The 15,065-nt window shown below is 29.5% G+C and overlaps 2 protein-coding genes across 2 annotated transcripts in view; both read left to right on the forward strand.

The window, feature by feature from the left end:
- The window catches only part of LOC117181943 (zinc finger protein 33A-like), a 46,362-nt gene extending 40,865 nt beyond the window's left edge, over positions 1 to 5,497 (forward strand). The window contains exon 7 of the mRNA XM_033374970.1: positions 902 to 5,497. Within this exon, the coding sequence (XP_033230861.1) occupies positions 902 to 1,102 (201 nt within the window). The 3' untranslated portion in view covers positions 1,103 to 5,497. The remainder of the gene's footprint in view (positions 1 to 901) is intronic.
- Positions 5,498 to 13,805: 8,308 nt separating this feature from the next.
- LOC117182169 (protein yippee-like 1) overlaps positions 13,806 to 15,065 on the forward strand; it is a 39,766-nt gene continuing 38,506 nt past the window's right edge. Inside the window, exon 1 of the mRNA XM_033375219.1 lies at positions 13,806 to 13,966. The gene's annotated coding sequence lies outside the window, so the exon portion shown is untranslated. The remainder of the gene's footprint in view (positions 13,967 to 15,065) is intronic.

Raw genomic sequence — 15,065 nt, forward strand, 5'->3', positions numbered from 1 at the left:
CATTCCAGTTTTACGGAAAACAAATCATCTTTTAACATTTTTTTCTAATTCATTTGAATTCGTTTAAATGTAAATGTAAATTTTCCGAAATTCAAAGTTATTGAATTTAATCAAGTTTTTTCAAATTTTTAAATCGTTTTAACCCTCAATCGGCACACTCCAACCCAGCATGCATAATCGGTACACTGGTGCGAATTGGTTTGTTTACAATTTTAATATTAAATATTTAATATATGTGGGGATAATACGCTGCTGCTGGGTTTGCATAAATGCCAACAAAATGAAGAAATTTCGGGTGCGAATTTGCACCAGTGTACCCTTAAAGGATTAAATTCATATGATTTGAAAAAAAAATGGTCTTGAATTTTCTTCTCTTTTGTCTTATATTTATCTGAATTCATTCCAGTTTTACAGAAAACAAATCATCTTTTAACATTTTTTTCTAATTCATTTGAATTCGTTTAAATGTAAATTTACATTTTCCGAAATTCAAAGTTATTGAATTTGATCAAATTTTCTTCAAATTTTTAAATCGTTTTAACCCTCAAACGGCACATTCCAACCCAGCATACATAATCGGTACACTGGTGCGAATTGGTTTGTTTACAATTTTAATATTAAATATTTAATATATGTGAGGATAATACGCTGCTGCTGTGTTTGCATAAATGCCAACAAAATGAAGAAACTTCGGGTGCGAATTCGCACCAGTGTACCCTTAAAGTATTAAATTCATTTGATTAAAAAAAAAAAAATTGATCTTGAATCTTCTTCTCTTTTATCTGAAATTCAATTCAGTTTTGCGGACATTGACGCATTTTTTAACATTTTTTTCAAACATCTCTGTTGAAAAATCGCAAACTCAGATCTGAATTTTCCCTTAAAAATAATTTCACCCTAGGTGCAACAGGTGCAAGTTCAGCAGCAGCAGCAAACGTGTACTGTCGACACAAAAGCGATTCAACTGCAGGCGATACAGCAGCAAGTGCAGCAGCAGGTCCAACAACAGGTTCAGCAGCAGCAACAACAGCAGCAACAGCAACAACAACAGCAATCATGCTCGGTGGACACTAAAGCAATACAATTGAACGTCACCATGTGAGACGATATTAAGAGCCGGGATTGGACAATCCCCGATGCGATTGCACACCCTCATGCGCACCCTGCTGCCACCCTCTGCACGCACTTCTCTTGTACTAACATTACACAATAGTTATATTTATTATTATCTCTAGAAGCAAGTACGAGTACATACGAAGTAATCAGTTTTATTACAAGAGTATATATACAAAGTATACATATTATATTCTAATAATGTAAGGCTTGTAACAAGAAAATAAAAGTAACCATATATTAGTGTTTTACATATATACTTTACAGTATATATATATATTATATATATATATACATATAAATATATCATTTGATTATAGAATTGTAAAATGAATTACTAAACAGATTAGTTGCCTTATCGAGAAGAATTTTAAAGATTATTTTAACTATTGTTTGGTGAACTCTTTTTTTTTTTAATTTTTTTTTTTTTAATTTACTTTTTAATTATTGTAGGATATGACTTTATAAGATAAATAAAAAAAATGCATATTGAATAAAAGAAAGAAGTAAAACGCAACCAGTTCCCTCTGTTATTCGATAATTGTTGCTTTCTGTCCTTAGCCTGCGTTGTGTCGGTCTGCTGTGTCTTGAAAGGGATTATTTGTGAATGATTGTCTGCGCATCGTGGAAGGATATCAAAAATGAGGAGTGTGTGTGTGTGTGTGTGTGAGAGAGAGAGAGAGTGAGAGGGTGGCAACTGCGCACTTACGAGGCATCTAAATCGCCCGACGTCTGAGAGTACGATTGAAAATCGTATAAATGCAGCTGGTCATCCCAGTGATTATTGACTGTCAGTCCATTTCAAATTGCACAGGATTCCTTAAAAGAAAGGACTTGAGTCGGTCAAATGTATTGTCCCAATATGTTTTATAGGCATAAAAAGGCATTAGAACACTTTACAAGGCATTGCAGAAATGCAGTGCGCTTCAATCAATGATAGGTATGATTAAAATGTCAACATCTGGTTACGGCTTCATTTTAGGCTTGAAAAAAATTAAGAAAAACAATTGCAGATGTTCCTGTTACCGAAATATTTTTATATGACCATTATTCGGTTCGAAAGGACCAATACTCGATTTAAAATTACCATTACTCGATTCACAATGACCATTACTCGATTGACAATGACCATTACTCGATTCACAATGACCATTATTCGATTCACAATGACCATTATTCTATTCCGATTACCGTTACTCAATTTAAAATGATTATCACTTGATTTATAATGACCATTATTCTATTAAGAATGACCATTATTCCATTCCTATTACCATTATTCGATTTAAAATTATAATTATTCGATTCCGAATTACCATTATTCCATTTAAACTGGCCGTTATTTATTTGATATAAAATGACCATTATTCGATTTGAAATGACCTTATTTGAATCATAATGACTATTTTTCGATTTACAATTACCATAATTCGGTTCAAAATTTCTATTATTAGATACTTGAATGACCATTATTCGATTTCAATGGCCATTATTTGATTCACGATGACAATTACTCGATTCACAATGACTAATATTCGATTCCAAATGACCATTATTAGGTTTAAAATTACCAATATTAGATATTTAAATGACCATTATTCGATTCAGAATGACCCATTCTTGGAGAGACGGAATAAGAAGGTGCTACGGATTTTGATGGTGCTGATGTTTACAATAACATTTATATAGGATGTTGAAGCTTTGAGAGTTCGCCACAAGAGTTACATGGAACCTTGTCATTTGGACACGTTAATGTGTCATTTTGAATATAATAATTGTCATTGAGTCGAATAATGGTCCTATTGAGTCAAATAATGGTCATTTTAAATCGAATAATGGTTATTTAGAGTATAACAATGAACATTTTGCGTCAAATAATGGTAATTTTGAATATACAAATGGTTATTTAACATCAAATAATAGTCGTTTTGAGTAAAATAATGGTAATTTTGAGTATAATAATAGTCATTTTTAATCGAATAATGATCATTTTCAATAGAATAATGGTACTTTTACATCGAATTATGGTAATTTTGTATCAAATAATTGTCAATTTTTAATAGAATAATGGCTATTTTCTATTGAATAATGGTTATTTTAAATCGAATAATGGTCATTTTGACTCAAATAACTGTCATTTTCAAATCGAATAATGCTCATGTTGAGTATAGTAATAGTCATTTTCAATTGAATAATGGTAATTTCAAATCGAATAATGGTCATTTTGTGCCAAATAATTGTCCATTTGTAATCAAATAATGGTCATTTTGAGTCGGAATAGTTGTCATTTTCAATTGAATAATGGTCATTTTGTGTCGAACAATGGTAACTTTCTAATGGAATAATGGTCATTTTGAGTCGAATAATTGTCATTTTCAAATCGAATAATGCTCATATTGAGTATAATAATAGTCATTTTGAGTCGAATAATGATCGTTTTCAATGGAATAATGGTCAATTTTCAAATCGAATAATGGTCATTTTCAGTATAATAATAGTCATTTTGAGTCGAATAATGATCATTTCCAATTGAATATTGGTCATTTTAAATCGAATAATGGTCATTTTCAGTAGAAGAATTGTTATTTTAAATCGAATAATTGTCATTTTGGGTGCAATGTTTGTCATTTTCAATTGAATAATGGTAAATTTAAATCGAATAATGGTAATTTTCAGTCCAAGAATTGTCGGTTTCAATGGAATAATGGTCATTGTAAATCGAATAATGGTCATTTTCAGTCGAATAATTTAAATTTTCAATCGAATAATGGTCATTTTTTTTTATCGAAAAATGATTAATATACATATGGATTTCAAATTAAAGAATGAAACATCCACGGATACAATCATTAGACGATTTTAAAAATTGCCTTCTTTACGTTTTTGGTAAAGAGCTTTAGAATCTCTTTTGTTTGTACAGCCGTAAATTTGCATTAAAAAAAAAAAAAAAAACATTTTTTTTCTAGCCGTTGCCGTAACCAGCCAATAAGTCTAGCCAGATTGATTCCAATTTGGTTTTTAAAAGAGTATGAATCAACATCGTATAAATGTCTCTACAGTCTTCGAAAATCTAAACTTGAAAAAAAAGTTGTGATAATTTTTTTTATATTTGTGCAACATACTGCGTCAACCATTTGATATGGAATCAGTTTTTGTTTTCATCGCGTACCTTATCGCTTCGCAGTTTTCTTCGACGAGCTTGAATGAAGATTTTTCAAATAAACGATATTATAAGAAAATTACTCCCTCGTACCGAATATTTCCCTGCGATATTATTCCGACTTGTCCAAAACTCTGAAAAGTTATTGAAAAATGTGCACTTTTCTACCTAGAATTTTTAAACGTTTTCGTTTCTGCGATCATGACCCAAACCTTGTTTTAAAAAATGTTTTTTTTTTTTTTAATTTCGTCCCTTGCTGGAAAGCAAATTTTGTTTGGTCTGTATTTTCCACATGACTTGGTGACGAAGTAGTCTTGGATAAAAAGATGGAAAAATTGATAGTATGTAGAAACGACTAGAGAATTTTATACTTTTAGCCTGAGTGTAGTCACTCGAATATTATAAGTGTGAAGAAAAAAGAAAAGTTGCGAAGATTTTGTACTGTCCCTTGAGGAGGGGTTAAAAGAAAGTATCTGCGTTTACTGTATATTTGAGGAATATACAAAAGGTATGAAAAACGTGTCGCAAGTAGATAAAAATACTGGAAAACTGGTCAATATTTGCTGTACATAGTGAAAATGGATAAGAATGACCTTTATTATCTTCTCTCAATGAACGGATCTTAACTGAAAGTTCATAATCGGATATTTATTTTTCTTTATTTTATTGTATTTTATTTTATGGGAGAATAACAGGGGCCGTTTTAATTCAAAGTGAAAGTCTGAGAGGGCCCAAGTGCCATTAATTCCCTACTCATAGATATCCTTGAAATTTTTCCAGAGCAGAGTCGAAGAGAATAAAGAATATATTTTCCCAATTTTAGAAAAACAGCTTCGATTATTCTATTCGATTCTGGAAATATAAAAGAGGGGCCATATTTCACATGCAAAGAGGGCGAAGGGCCAATAATTGTCTACTTTCGTGGACGTTTTTTTTTCTTCTTTTTATCCAAGTCTATCGAAGTTACGCCATTGACTTTGACTTATCGAGTAGTTGTACATTTGATTTCATTCATGAACGAATTCACGAATACGAATACGAATGAATCTCTTTCTACGTATTCTGCAAGTGCGTATAATAAGTATATATATATATGCAATTTACTGCGCTGTGCTTGTACAAAAAAGCGAGAGATTCAGCAATGCTATCAGTCGATAGTATGACCTAGCGTTATTCTGTTGTATTTCATTTATCTGATATAAATAAATAAACTTTGTTTCTTAATTTTCCCTTATTTTCTCGTTCTAAATTTGCTAGGACTTTGGATTTTTTTACGGTTTCAATAAAATGGTATTACAGCTTGTAAGTTCTTCTTTTCAGTTTACTGCAATTTGATCATTATTTTATTCAACTGAAGTGATTTGGTTGAAATAGGATTGACAATAAAAGTATGTTGAAAATGTCAACAATATCTGGTTATGGCTACATTTGAGGAAAGCACGAAAATCACAGCTATTCCTGTTAAAGAAATGTTTTGAAATGACCATTATTCGATTCAAAATGATCATTGTTCGATTCAAAATAGCCATTATTCGATTCAAACGGACCATTATTCGATTCCAAACGACCATTATTCGATTCCAAATGACCATTACTCGATTTTTAAATGACCATTATTCTATTCAAATCACCTATTCTCAGAAAGACGGCATGAAAAGGTGCTACGGAGTTACAGGTGCTGATGTTTCAAATACCATTTATATGGAATGTTAAAGCTTTGAGAGTTCACCACGCGAGCTAGCACCTTTTTCATTTTGTCTCCACGATATAGAATCTTGTTATTTGGACACGTTGATGTGTCATTTAGAATCGAGTAATGGTTATCTGTAATCGACTAATGCTCATTTTGAATCGAATAATGTTCATCTTGAATCGAGTAATGCTCATTATATAAATCATTATGAATTTAAAAATTGCCTTCTTTACGTTTTTAGTAAAGAGCGTTGCCGAGGATATTTACATCATTTAGAAATTTTATTTTTAGTGTACTGCAACTTTATTATTTTTTTCAATTGAAGTGATTTGGTTGAAATAGGATTAACAATAAAAGTATGTTGAAAATGTCAACAAAATCTTGTTACGACTACATTTGAGAAAGGCATAAAAATCACAGCTGATACTGTTACTGAAATATCTTTAAATGATCATTATTCGATTCAAAAAGACCATTATTCGATTCAAAATGACCATTACTCGATTTTTAAATGACCATTATTCGATTCAAATCACCTATTCTCAGAAAGATGGCATGAAAAGGTGCTACGGAGTTACAGGTGCTGATGTTTCAAATACCATTTATATGGAATGTTAAAGCTTTGAGAGTTCACCACGCGAGCTAGCACCTTTTTCATTTGGTCTCGACGATATAGAATCTTGTTATTTGGACACGTTGATGTGTCATTTAGCTTCGAATAATGGTCATTTAGAATCGAGTAATGGTTATCTGTAATCGACTAATGCTCATTTTGAATCGAATAATGTTCATCTTGAATCGAGTAATGCTCATTATATAAATCATTATGAATTGAAAAATTGCCTTCTTTACGTTTTTAGTAAAGAGCGTTGCCGAGGATATTTACATAATTTAGAAATTTTATTTTTAGTTTACTGCAACTTGATTATTATTTTATTCAATTGAAGTGATTTGGTTGAAATAGGATTAACAATAAAAGTATGTTGAAAATGTCAACAATATCTGGTTACGGCTACATTTGAGAAAGGCACAAAAGTCACAGCTGATTCTGTTACTGAAATATCTTCAAATGATCAGTATTCAATTCAAAAGGACCATTATTCGATTCGAAATGACCATTATTCGATTTAAATGACCCATTCTTGGAAAGACGGAATGAAAAGGTGCTACGGAGTTAAGGGCGCTGATGTTTCAAATGCGTTTCATATCAATGTTAAAACTTCGAGTGTTCACCACGCGAGCTAGCACCTTTTTCACTTGGTCTCTACTATATGGAATCTTGTCATTTAGACACGTTGATGTGTCATTTTGAATCGAATAATGGTCATCTTGAATCGAATAATGGTCATCTTGAATCGAATAATGGTCATCTTGAATCGAATAATAGCCATCTTGAATCGAATAATGGCCATTTTGAAATCGAATAATGGTCATTTTGAGTTGACTAATGGTAATTTCGAATTGAATAATGGTCATCTTGAATCGAGTAATGCTCATTATATAAATCATTAAATGAATTTAAAACTTGCCTTCTTTGCGTTTTTAGTAAAGACCGTTGCCTAAGATATTTACACAATGAAGAACTTTTATTTTTAGTGTACTGCAACTTCATTATTATTTTATTCAATTGAAGTGATTTGGTTGAAATAGGATTGACAATAAAAATTATTACTTGATACCAGAGATTCTCCTCATCCCTTATTACGCCCCAGGTCCCATAGAAGCCGGTCAGGTTTTATAATTCCTAGAGCTGCTGGTCCAAGCAGTTTCTCAGCACGATGTGCGAGAGGCGGTTGAGACTCTCGCCTGGGAAGGGCCGCAGTACGCGAGTTCTCAGCTGAGTATATTGCGCAATATTATGCATTCCAGTTGGAAACGTTTCAGACGGATTTTTTCTGTCTACGTTTCGAGGGTACTGATTTAGTAACAAGGCCAGTGCGAGGAAACCTTTAAAACTATTCTCATATGGAACTTGGAGTATACGCACGTAATAAAATGTAACGATCTCTTTTTGGAATGACACTTAATATCTAACGGAGAAAGTGCAAAAATACTGTAAATAATCATTTTCTCGGTGAGGAGGAAAGTCGAATACGCAATAAAATACACCAGAGCCGCGTTTCAGTAACCCCCGGTTTAGTATCTTTCTAAAAATGCTGGGCCATGCAGTTTCTTAGCGCGTAGAGCGAGATTCGGTTGCGATTCTCGCCTCGGAAGGACCGCAGTGCGCGAGTACCCATGCGAGTATATTGCGTAATATTATGCATGTGGATTGGAAACGGTTCAGACAGCCCTGATTGTTCACGTCTGTATTCCCCCGATTTAGTAGTAAAACTAGTTTGAAAAGTTCTTTTTGACGGTTCCCGTAGCCGTTACTTTTATTTAGAACATTTAATTATTTATAATAATCATTTATTAGAAAAAATTATATTTCACGTAGAAATCAAATATATGCTACAGTTACATTTTTATTTATTTTTTTATCTTTCTTTTCATATTCTACGAGTATAGCTTTCCAATTCATTATATTAAAAAATTTCAATCTTCTTTAATAAAGGGGCACTTTTTGTAGAAAAAACAATGTTAGTGGCAAGTGTTTCATTTTTTCGTGGACATTTTTAATAAAAAAAGAAAGTGATAGTTTATGACAATTGCTGTTGTTTTCTTGAATCTTGAATATAATTTGAAATCTTTTTTTTTAAGGGAATTTAAAATATTTTAATATAATAACATTTGTTTATGAAAATTCCAAGAGAAATAGAAAATTGATTTTTTATTTTGAAAAATTAACTTGAAGAAAACATTTCAGTACATTTCGAAAATTTTTGAAATGATATATTTAAGTTTCTGAATAGAATATAAAAGTTTTTAAAGCAAACTTGTTCAGTTTTAAAGATTACAAAATTTTAGTAAAAATTATAAAACAAGTTTGAGAGATATTTTAAAGTTTTGGAAAGATACAAAAATAACTTTCAATTTAAAAAGATTTCAAAAAATTTAATATAAAATGTAGGTTTTTGAAGATTTTGACATTAACAATTCAGAAGCTTTTGAACCATTTTGAAAGGCTTCAAGAGAATAAAAACAATTTCATAAGATTTCCGGAAAAAATTTAATTATGTTTCATTTTACAAAATTTCTTTTAAAAGAATATTTACAAACATTTCGAAAAATGTCCAAGATAGTCAGAAAAATTATCTAGAAGAATTTTTCTCTGCTGGAAGGTTTTAAAGTTTATTTTTTCATATTTGCAAAAAGTTTTCAACATTTTAGGAAGCTTTCAAATGAATTTAAAAAATATTTACAAGTATCTAGCATTTTCTAAACGTGATTAAAAATTTGAAAACATTTTTTTTTAAACAGATTCCTGTGCATATTTCAAGTTACTTTAAATATTAATAAATATTTTATACAATCATAAAAAAACGACAAAGGAAGGTTAAAAAAAAATTTTTCTTAAACCTGAATATCTATATTTTAAACTGCTTCAAACTTTTCCTAAAATTTTTTAAATTTTGTGAAATGAAAAAAAGATTTCTTCCAAATGTTCTAATTACTTTCTCAGCTTATCTGAAATCTTAAAAAACCTTTTTCAATTTTGTAAAAAACGTTAGGAATTTTTTTTTGTATAACCTTAAAGCATATAAGCAAAGAATTTCAAAAATAAATAATTATACGAAATTTGTATTTTTTTTTAAAGTTATTTTTCTCTTTAAATTATGATTGGTCAATTTTTTTCGACTGAAAAATATATAATTTTTTAAAATTTAACCATTTGACAGGAAATTGTTTTTTTTTTTTCGTTTGCCAATCCATCTCTTGTGGTATAAATGTCAAATTTGTTCATTAATAATTTCAATTGTTTGGTTTAAAATTAGTTTTTTTTTAAATGAATTCAAGTGCGTTTGATTTAAATTCAAAACCTTTTTCGACTGAAATATCAATTATTACATTTTTTGTTTAAAATTCATCTTTTTTATTTGAGAATTCAACTAATTAAAATTGTCAATATTAGCGTTCAATTTTGTGTTAAATAATGACTGTTTTCACGGTTTTTATACTCCACGGGGAAAAAGAAACAGGAATTTTATTCGTGTTTAAAACCCCGTTAAAAATTTAATTTAAAAAGTTATAAATTGTAAAATTGACAAGTTTGAAATAGGAATTTAATAATGCAAGAACTAATTTTAAACATTATCCAATTTTAAGTACTTTTTATAATTACAATTTAAAGTTTTATTAGTAATAAAAAAGGGGTTGAAAACTTTAAATTAAAGCGTTTAAAGTTAAACAATTTTAATTTCAAATCGTTTAATTGAACATTCCTTTTTTATTTTCTATCTCAAAAATAAATAATTAAACATTCAAAGCAATGTTTTTACATTGTAAAATTAAAGAGATTTTAAAATAGTGAAAATTATCCAGGGTCAATTTTATTAATTTTTTAAGGAACTGTTACAAAAATAGTACAAATTATAATGATAAATGTTTTCCTAATATTTTTTAAAAAATCGGAATATATGAGCTGTTTTCAATGTTCTTGAGCTTATTTTAAAGGTCAATTTTTAAAAATTCACAGAAACTTGTCAACCTAATTGTTAATTTTTGCCAAAAATCTTCAAATTTCTATTTATTTATTTTCCCTTAAATTCGAACTGAATTAATAGAACCCAATATTTATTTTCGATTGAAAAGTCTATTATTATATTTTCAGTTAAAAATTCATCTGTCCTGCTAAAAAATTTTATTATCAGGTTCAAAATTTAATTATTTTGTTGAAAATTCAACTACTTGTTTGAAAATAAATTCACATTTTCATTTTTAAATTTAACTGAAAACTTTTTTTTCAACTGTAAATTTAACTATTCCATTTTTGGTTGAAAATTTAAATTATTTATTTAGAAATACAACTATTTGAGTAAAAAATCAATTTTAAAAATGGTAAATAAATTGTTTTAACTGAAATTGTAACTATATTCGAATATAAGTTGAAAATTAATATTTTGTTGTTAAAAATATATGTATTTTCGAGAAAATTAGTCTTCTTAGCTTGACAATTTAACAATTTGGTGAAAAAGTCATCCTCTTTGGTTTGCAATTTAACTATTTGGTTAAAAATTAAACTTTTTAGCAAAAATTCATATTTTTGGATTGATTTCAAAATTCACATCTCTTTGGGATGATTTAAAAATTCGCCTCTTTTGGTTCGAAATAGAACTTTTTTTTTAATATACATTTTTTTATTCATCAAATTAGTTGAGATTAATTTATGTTTTTGGTAAAAAAATGAACTAACTTTTTGAACTAAAAATGTAAATATTACATGTTTCGTTAAAAATTCATCCATTTTTAGCTTATAATTTAACTATTTGGTTGAAAATTTATTCTTTCTATAGAAATTGTAAATAGTTTATGCATTATAATTTATCCTGAATTCTTTTCAATTTTTTTTATTCACTTGAATTCATTTAAATTAACTCAATTCTGCTTAATTAAATGCATTTTTTTGAATTTGAAAATTTCTTATGTAATTGATCCACCAAAAAATATTTTAGTTTTTAATCAAAAATTGTAAAATTAAAACTAAAACAAAGAATTTTCAATAAAAGAGTTGAATTTTCATCCAAGAAAGATTTTTTAATGAATAAAGAAGAAAAACATCTCATCCAAAATGTTGAGTTTTTAAGTAACAGAGAATAATTTTTGTGAATTTTTGACTAAAAAAAAACACTTTCTGGCAAGAATAAAATAAATAAATTTTTAGTGAAAAAAAAAATAGTTTTCAAACAAAAAAATGAATTTTAAACCAAATATGTTAAATTTCTAACAAAAAACTAATATGATGGATCTTTAACAACAAAAACTAGAAAAATTTTACAAAATAGTTGACTTTCCATCCAAGAAGATGAATTTTTTTACGAAAAAAGACAAACTTTCAGCAAAATAGATGAATAAGAAATAAGTTTTAAACAAAAGGAAAAAAAAACTTCAACAAAGTAGTTAAAATTTCAACCAAACAAAAGAGTTTCAAATCAAAAACGTTAAACTTTCGTAAATAAAATTTTTTTTAAATATATAATTAACAGTTTGTGCTAAATTTTATCATGAGCATCAATATCACATTTTTCTTACTTTCGAAGTTGAAAATAAAAAAATCAATTAAAAACGTGTTTTCTATCAAAAAGAAAAATTGGTAACAAAATTCGTTAATTTCCAACGATCTATTTGAATTTTTAATGGAATTTTCGACCAAAAATGTTAATTTCCTGTAACAAAAAATACCAATTTTCAACTAAAAAAAAAAGGTTTTAACTAAACACGGGATAATTTATTTTTCAGTTAGAGAAATAAGTTTTAAAGCAAATCAAGTTTCAGCTAAATAATTAAAATTTTTAATCAAAATGAATGGATATCTATCAAATGAATTTAGGACCAAAAATTTAGCTTAAAAAATTAATTTTTAATAAGAGGATAATTTTTACACAAATAAACATTAATTTTCAATTTAGAAAAATTTTGTACCAAAAAACAATAATTTTTAACAATATAAATGAATTTTTAACCAAATACAGTTGAATTTTAAACTGAAAATGACATGTTGAAACAAGCATGTTAAATTTTCAATTAAAAAAATTAATTCTAAATAAAAAAAAAACTAATTTTAAACCAAAAATATTAACTCTATACCAAAAAAGATTAATTTTAAATAAAATAATGTTCAGTCAAACATCGACTAGTTAAAATTTCTGTCGAAAAAAATAATTAACAAAAGGATTCAAATTTAAAATTTAAAAAAAAATCAAAATTTACGAAATTTAAATTAGACCAAAATCCAAATTAAAATAAAAATCTTTAAAAAAGAAAAAAAATTAATTTTCGGAAGAAAATAAAAAAGAGGAATTCCTTCCTCTTTTTTATTTTTTTCCGAAAATTAGTTTCTTTTTTTTTCTTTTTTTCAGATTACAATAGGATTTTTGGCTTTCGTTTATTCGTTGTGGTCCAAATTTGCTCGTTGGATTCTTGTTTTGTTTAACAGGATTTTGCATCAATTTAAAAAAATGAACTGAAATGATGAATCATAATAAAAAAAAATGAATATACAACAAAGTAGTTCCACTTAGTAGATTTTTTTCACTCTACCCGGCTGTGCATCATTTCAGTTCATTAGCGCGTGTCGTCATTTATCAAACTGAAGTTAGTAAATTAACAGTACGCATATTGGCTTCAAAATAGGACGCCCTAAAAATAATCCTAAATTTAAAAAGAATTCTAGTTCTTATACTAAATCAAAGAACTGACTGTAATTTCTAAAAAAAAAGTTTTTTTGTTTCCTGCTGTTCCACTTTTTAATCTCGCTTTTTTAAAATTGCAAATACACTATCGACAATAAAAAAGTTTGTAAAAAATAATAAATATTCATAAGCTTGCTAGTAAAAGGCAAATTCTAAAAGTTTTAATTGCTCTCTTTGTTCCGTTTTGTTGGGTTCAGTTCGATGTTTCGAGCGAGTACAACGCAAATGCGAGTCGTCGACCTCAAAGCGAAAGCCTATGAATCTCCGTATTCAAGACCTTAGAATTTTCAATTCTCGGAACTCAAACAACTATTGTTCCCTAATCATGAAAAAGTTGGAAATAAATTTTCCAACCGAGAAGAATTTTGATCAAAAATGGAAAAAAAAATCCCAATTTGAGTGAATTGTTCCCACTCCTAGCTAGATCAGAGTGGCGCCTCCAAACAGTCGTGTCCGGAAGCTCTCCCGGCGCAATGCGCACGCGCAGTATGTCCCGCCTGCGGACGAACCGAAATAAATCGAACAACGCTGTGCGATCAGCAGTACGGTGCTCCTGAATGCGACAGCTTCGTGTAGGGATGATAAAGTCGAGTCGTTGCTTTTCGTGGCATTGCGCGAAAAGGAAGCCGTGATCCGCGCTCAAAGACTGGACAACAGCTCGAGAAAACTTGGTGTTGCTCGCTGCCGAAGTCACGGATGCATATGGAGGTGCGTAATACCGTTTTTCTCGTGGACTCTTCGCACGCGTCTTTGTTGCTTGACAACAAGGCCCTGGCCATTTTGCCCCAACCGAGTTGATTCATTTCTCTTTTCCGCGAATTGCAATCGTGTCCCACGAATCGTATTTTGAGAAAATACTCGGAACAGACAAAGTCAATATTTGGAATTACATTTCCCAAGAATCAACAAAACAAATAAAGTGCTGGAATCTCCGAAGTAGGTGCATGACGCTCTGTGATACAAACTACGCAATAGTCTTTTTCAAAAGCTGTTTTTCATCTCGATTGACAACAAAAGTTGAGACAAATCTCAAGTGCATCGGAGTGCAGAAATTTCCGTTACTTGTTTACGTACACAGCTGATGCTGTCAGGACCCGATTTTCCTTTTCAAACATTCTTTTTTTCGGTGATTGTTATTTATTTTTATTTCTCGAGAAACTGCCATCGTGGTTGTTCTGCTTGTCACGTATCCCTGATTTTTCAGAGCTTTGTGCGCCATCAATTGAAGTTAATGTCAATTCGAGTTTTGTGCAGTTCCGTCAACGAGGTCGGGTATTCTGCAGTCCGCTCTCGTTACTCTACTTCTGCTCTCGTTACTCTACTTTCATCTCTCGGCAATGTCAAAAGAGACGTGCCCTCGTTATTTATTTTTACTCGGTCTTAATTCATTCGACGCTCGGCTAGAATATTCCGATTGTGGAATCAAATTTTGCATTATTTCCTTTGTCGGAATTCTCAAGTTGTCAGTTCAGATTGGTTCAGATAGGGAATGTTTACGTTCGAGTGCCGCGACACGCATTTCGACGGTAAGACGCGCATTTCTGTTTTGTGTACATTCACTGCAGCTCACAGCTGACTCGACGCGACGCCGAACGCGCAGTAATCTTAGAAATATATTTTTCTTTTTTTCCCCTTGCATAACGGTCACAAATCGCGCACTGTACACATTTTTATCTAAAAATTGAGAAAATTCATAAAAATATATAATTTACTTCGTGTAATGATATATATGAAAAGCTTCTAGAAAATTTTTATACTTGGTTTAACATAGAAAATACATAAGCTTGAATAAAAGAAACTGCAACTT

This window comes from Belonocnema kinseyi, chromosome 10 (assembly GCF_010883055.1).
Source record: "Belonocnema kinseyi isolate 2016_QV_RU_SX_M_011 chromosome 10, B_treatae_v1, whole genome shotgun sequence".
Classification (NCBI taxonomy): Eukaryota; Metazoa; Arthropoda; class Insecta; order Hymenoptera; family Cynipidae; genus Belonocnema; species Belonocnema kinseyi.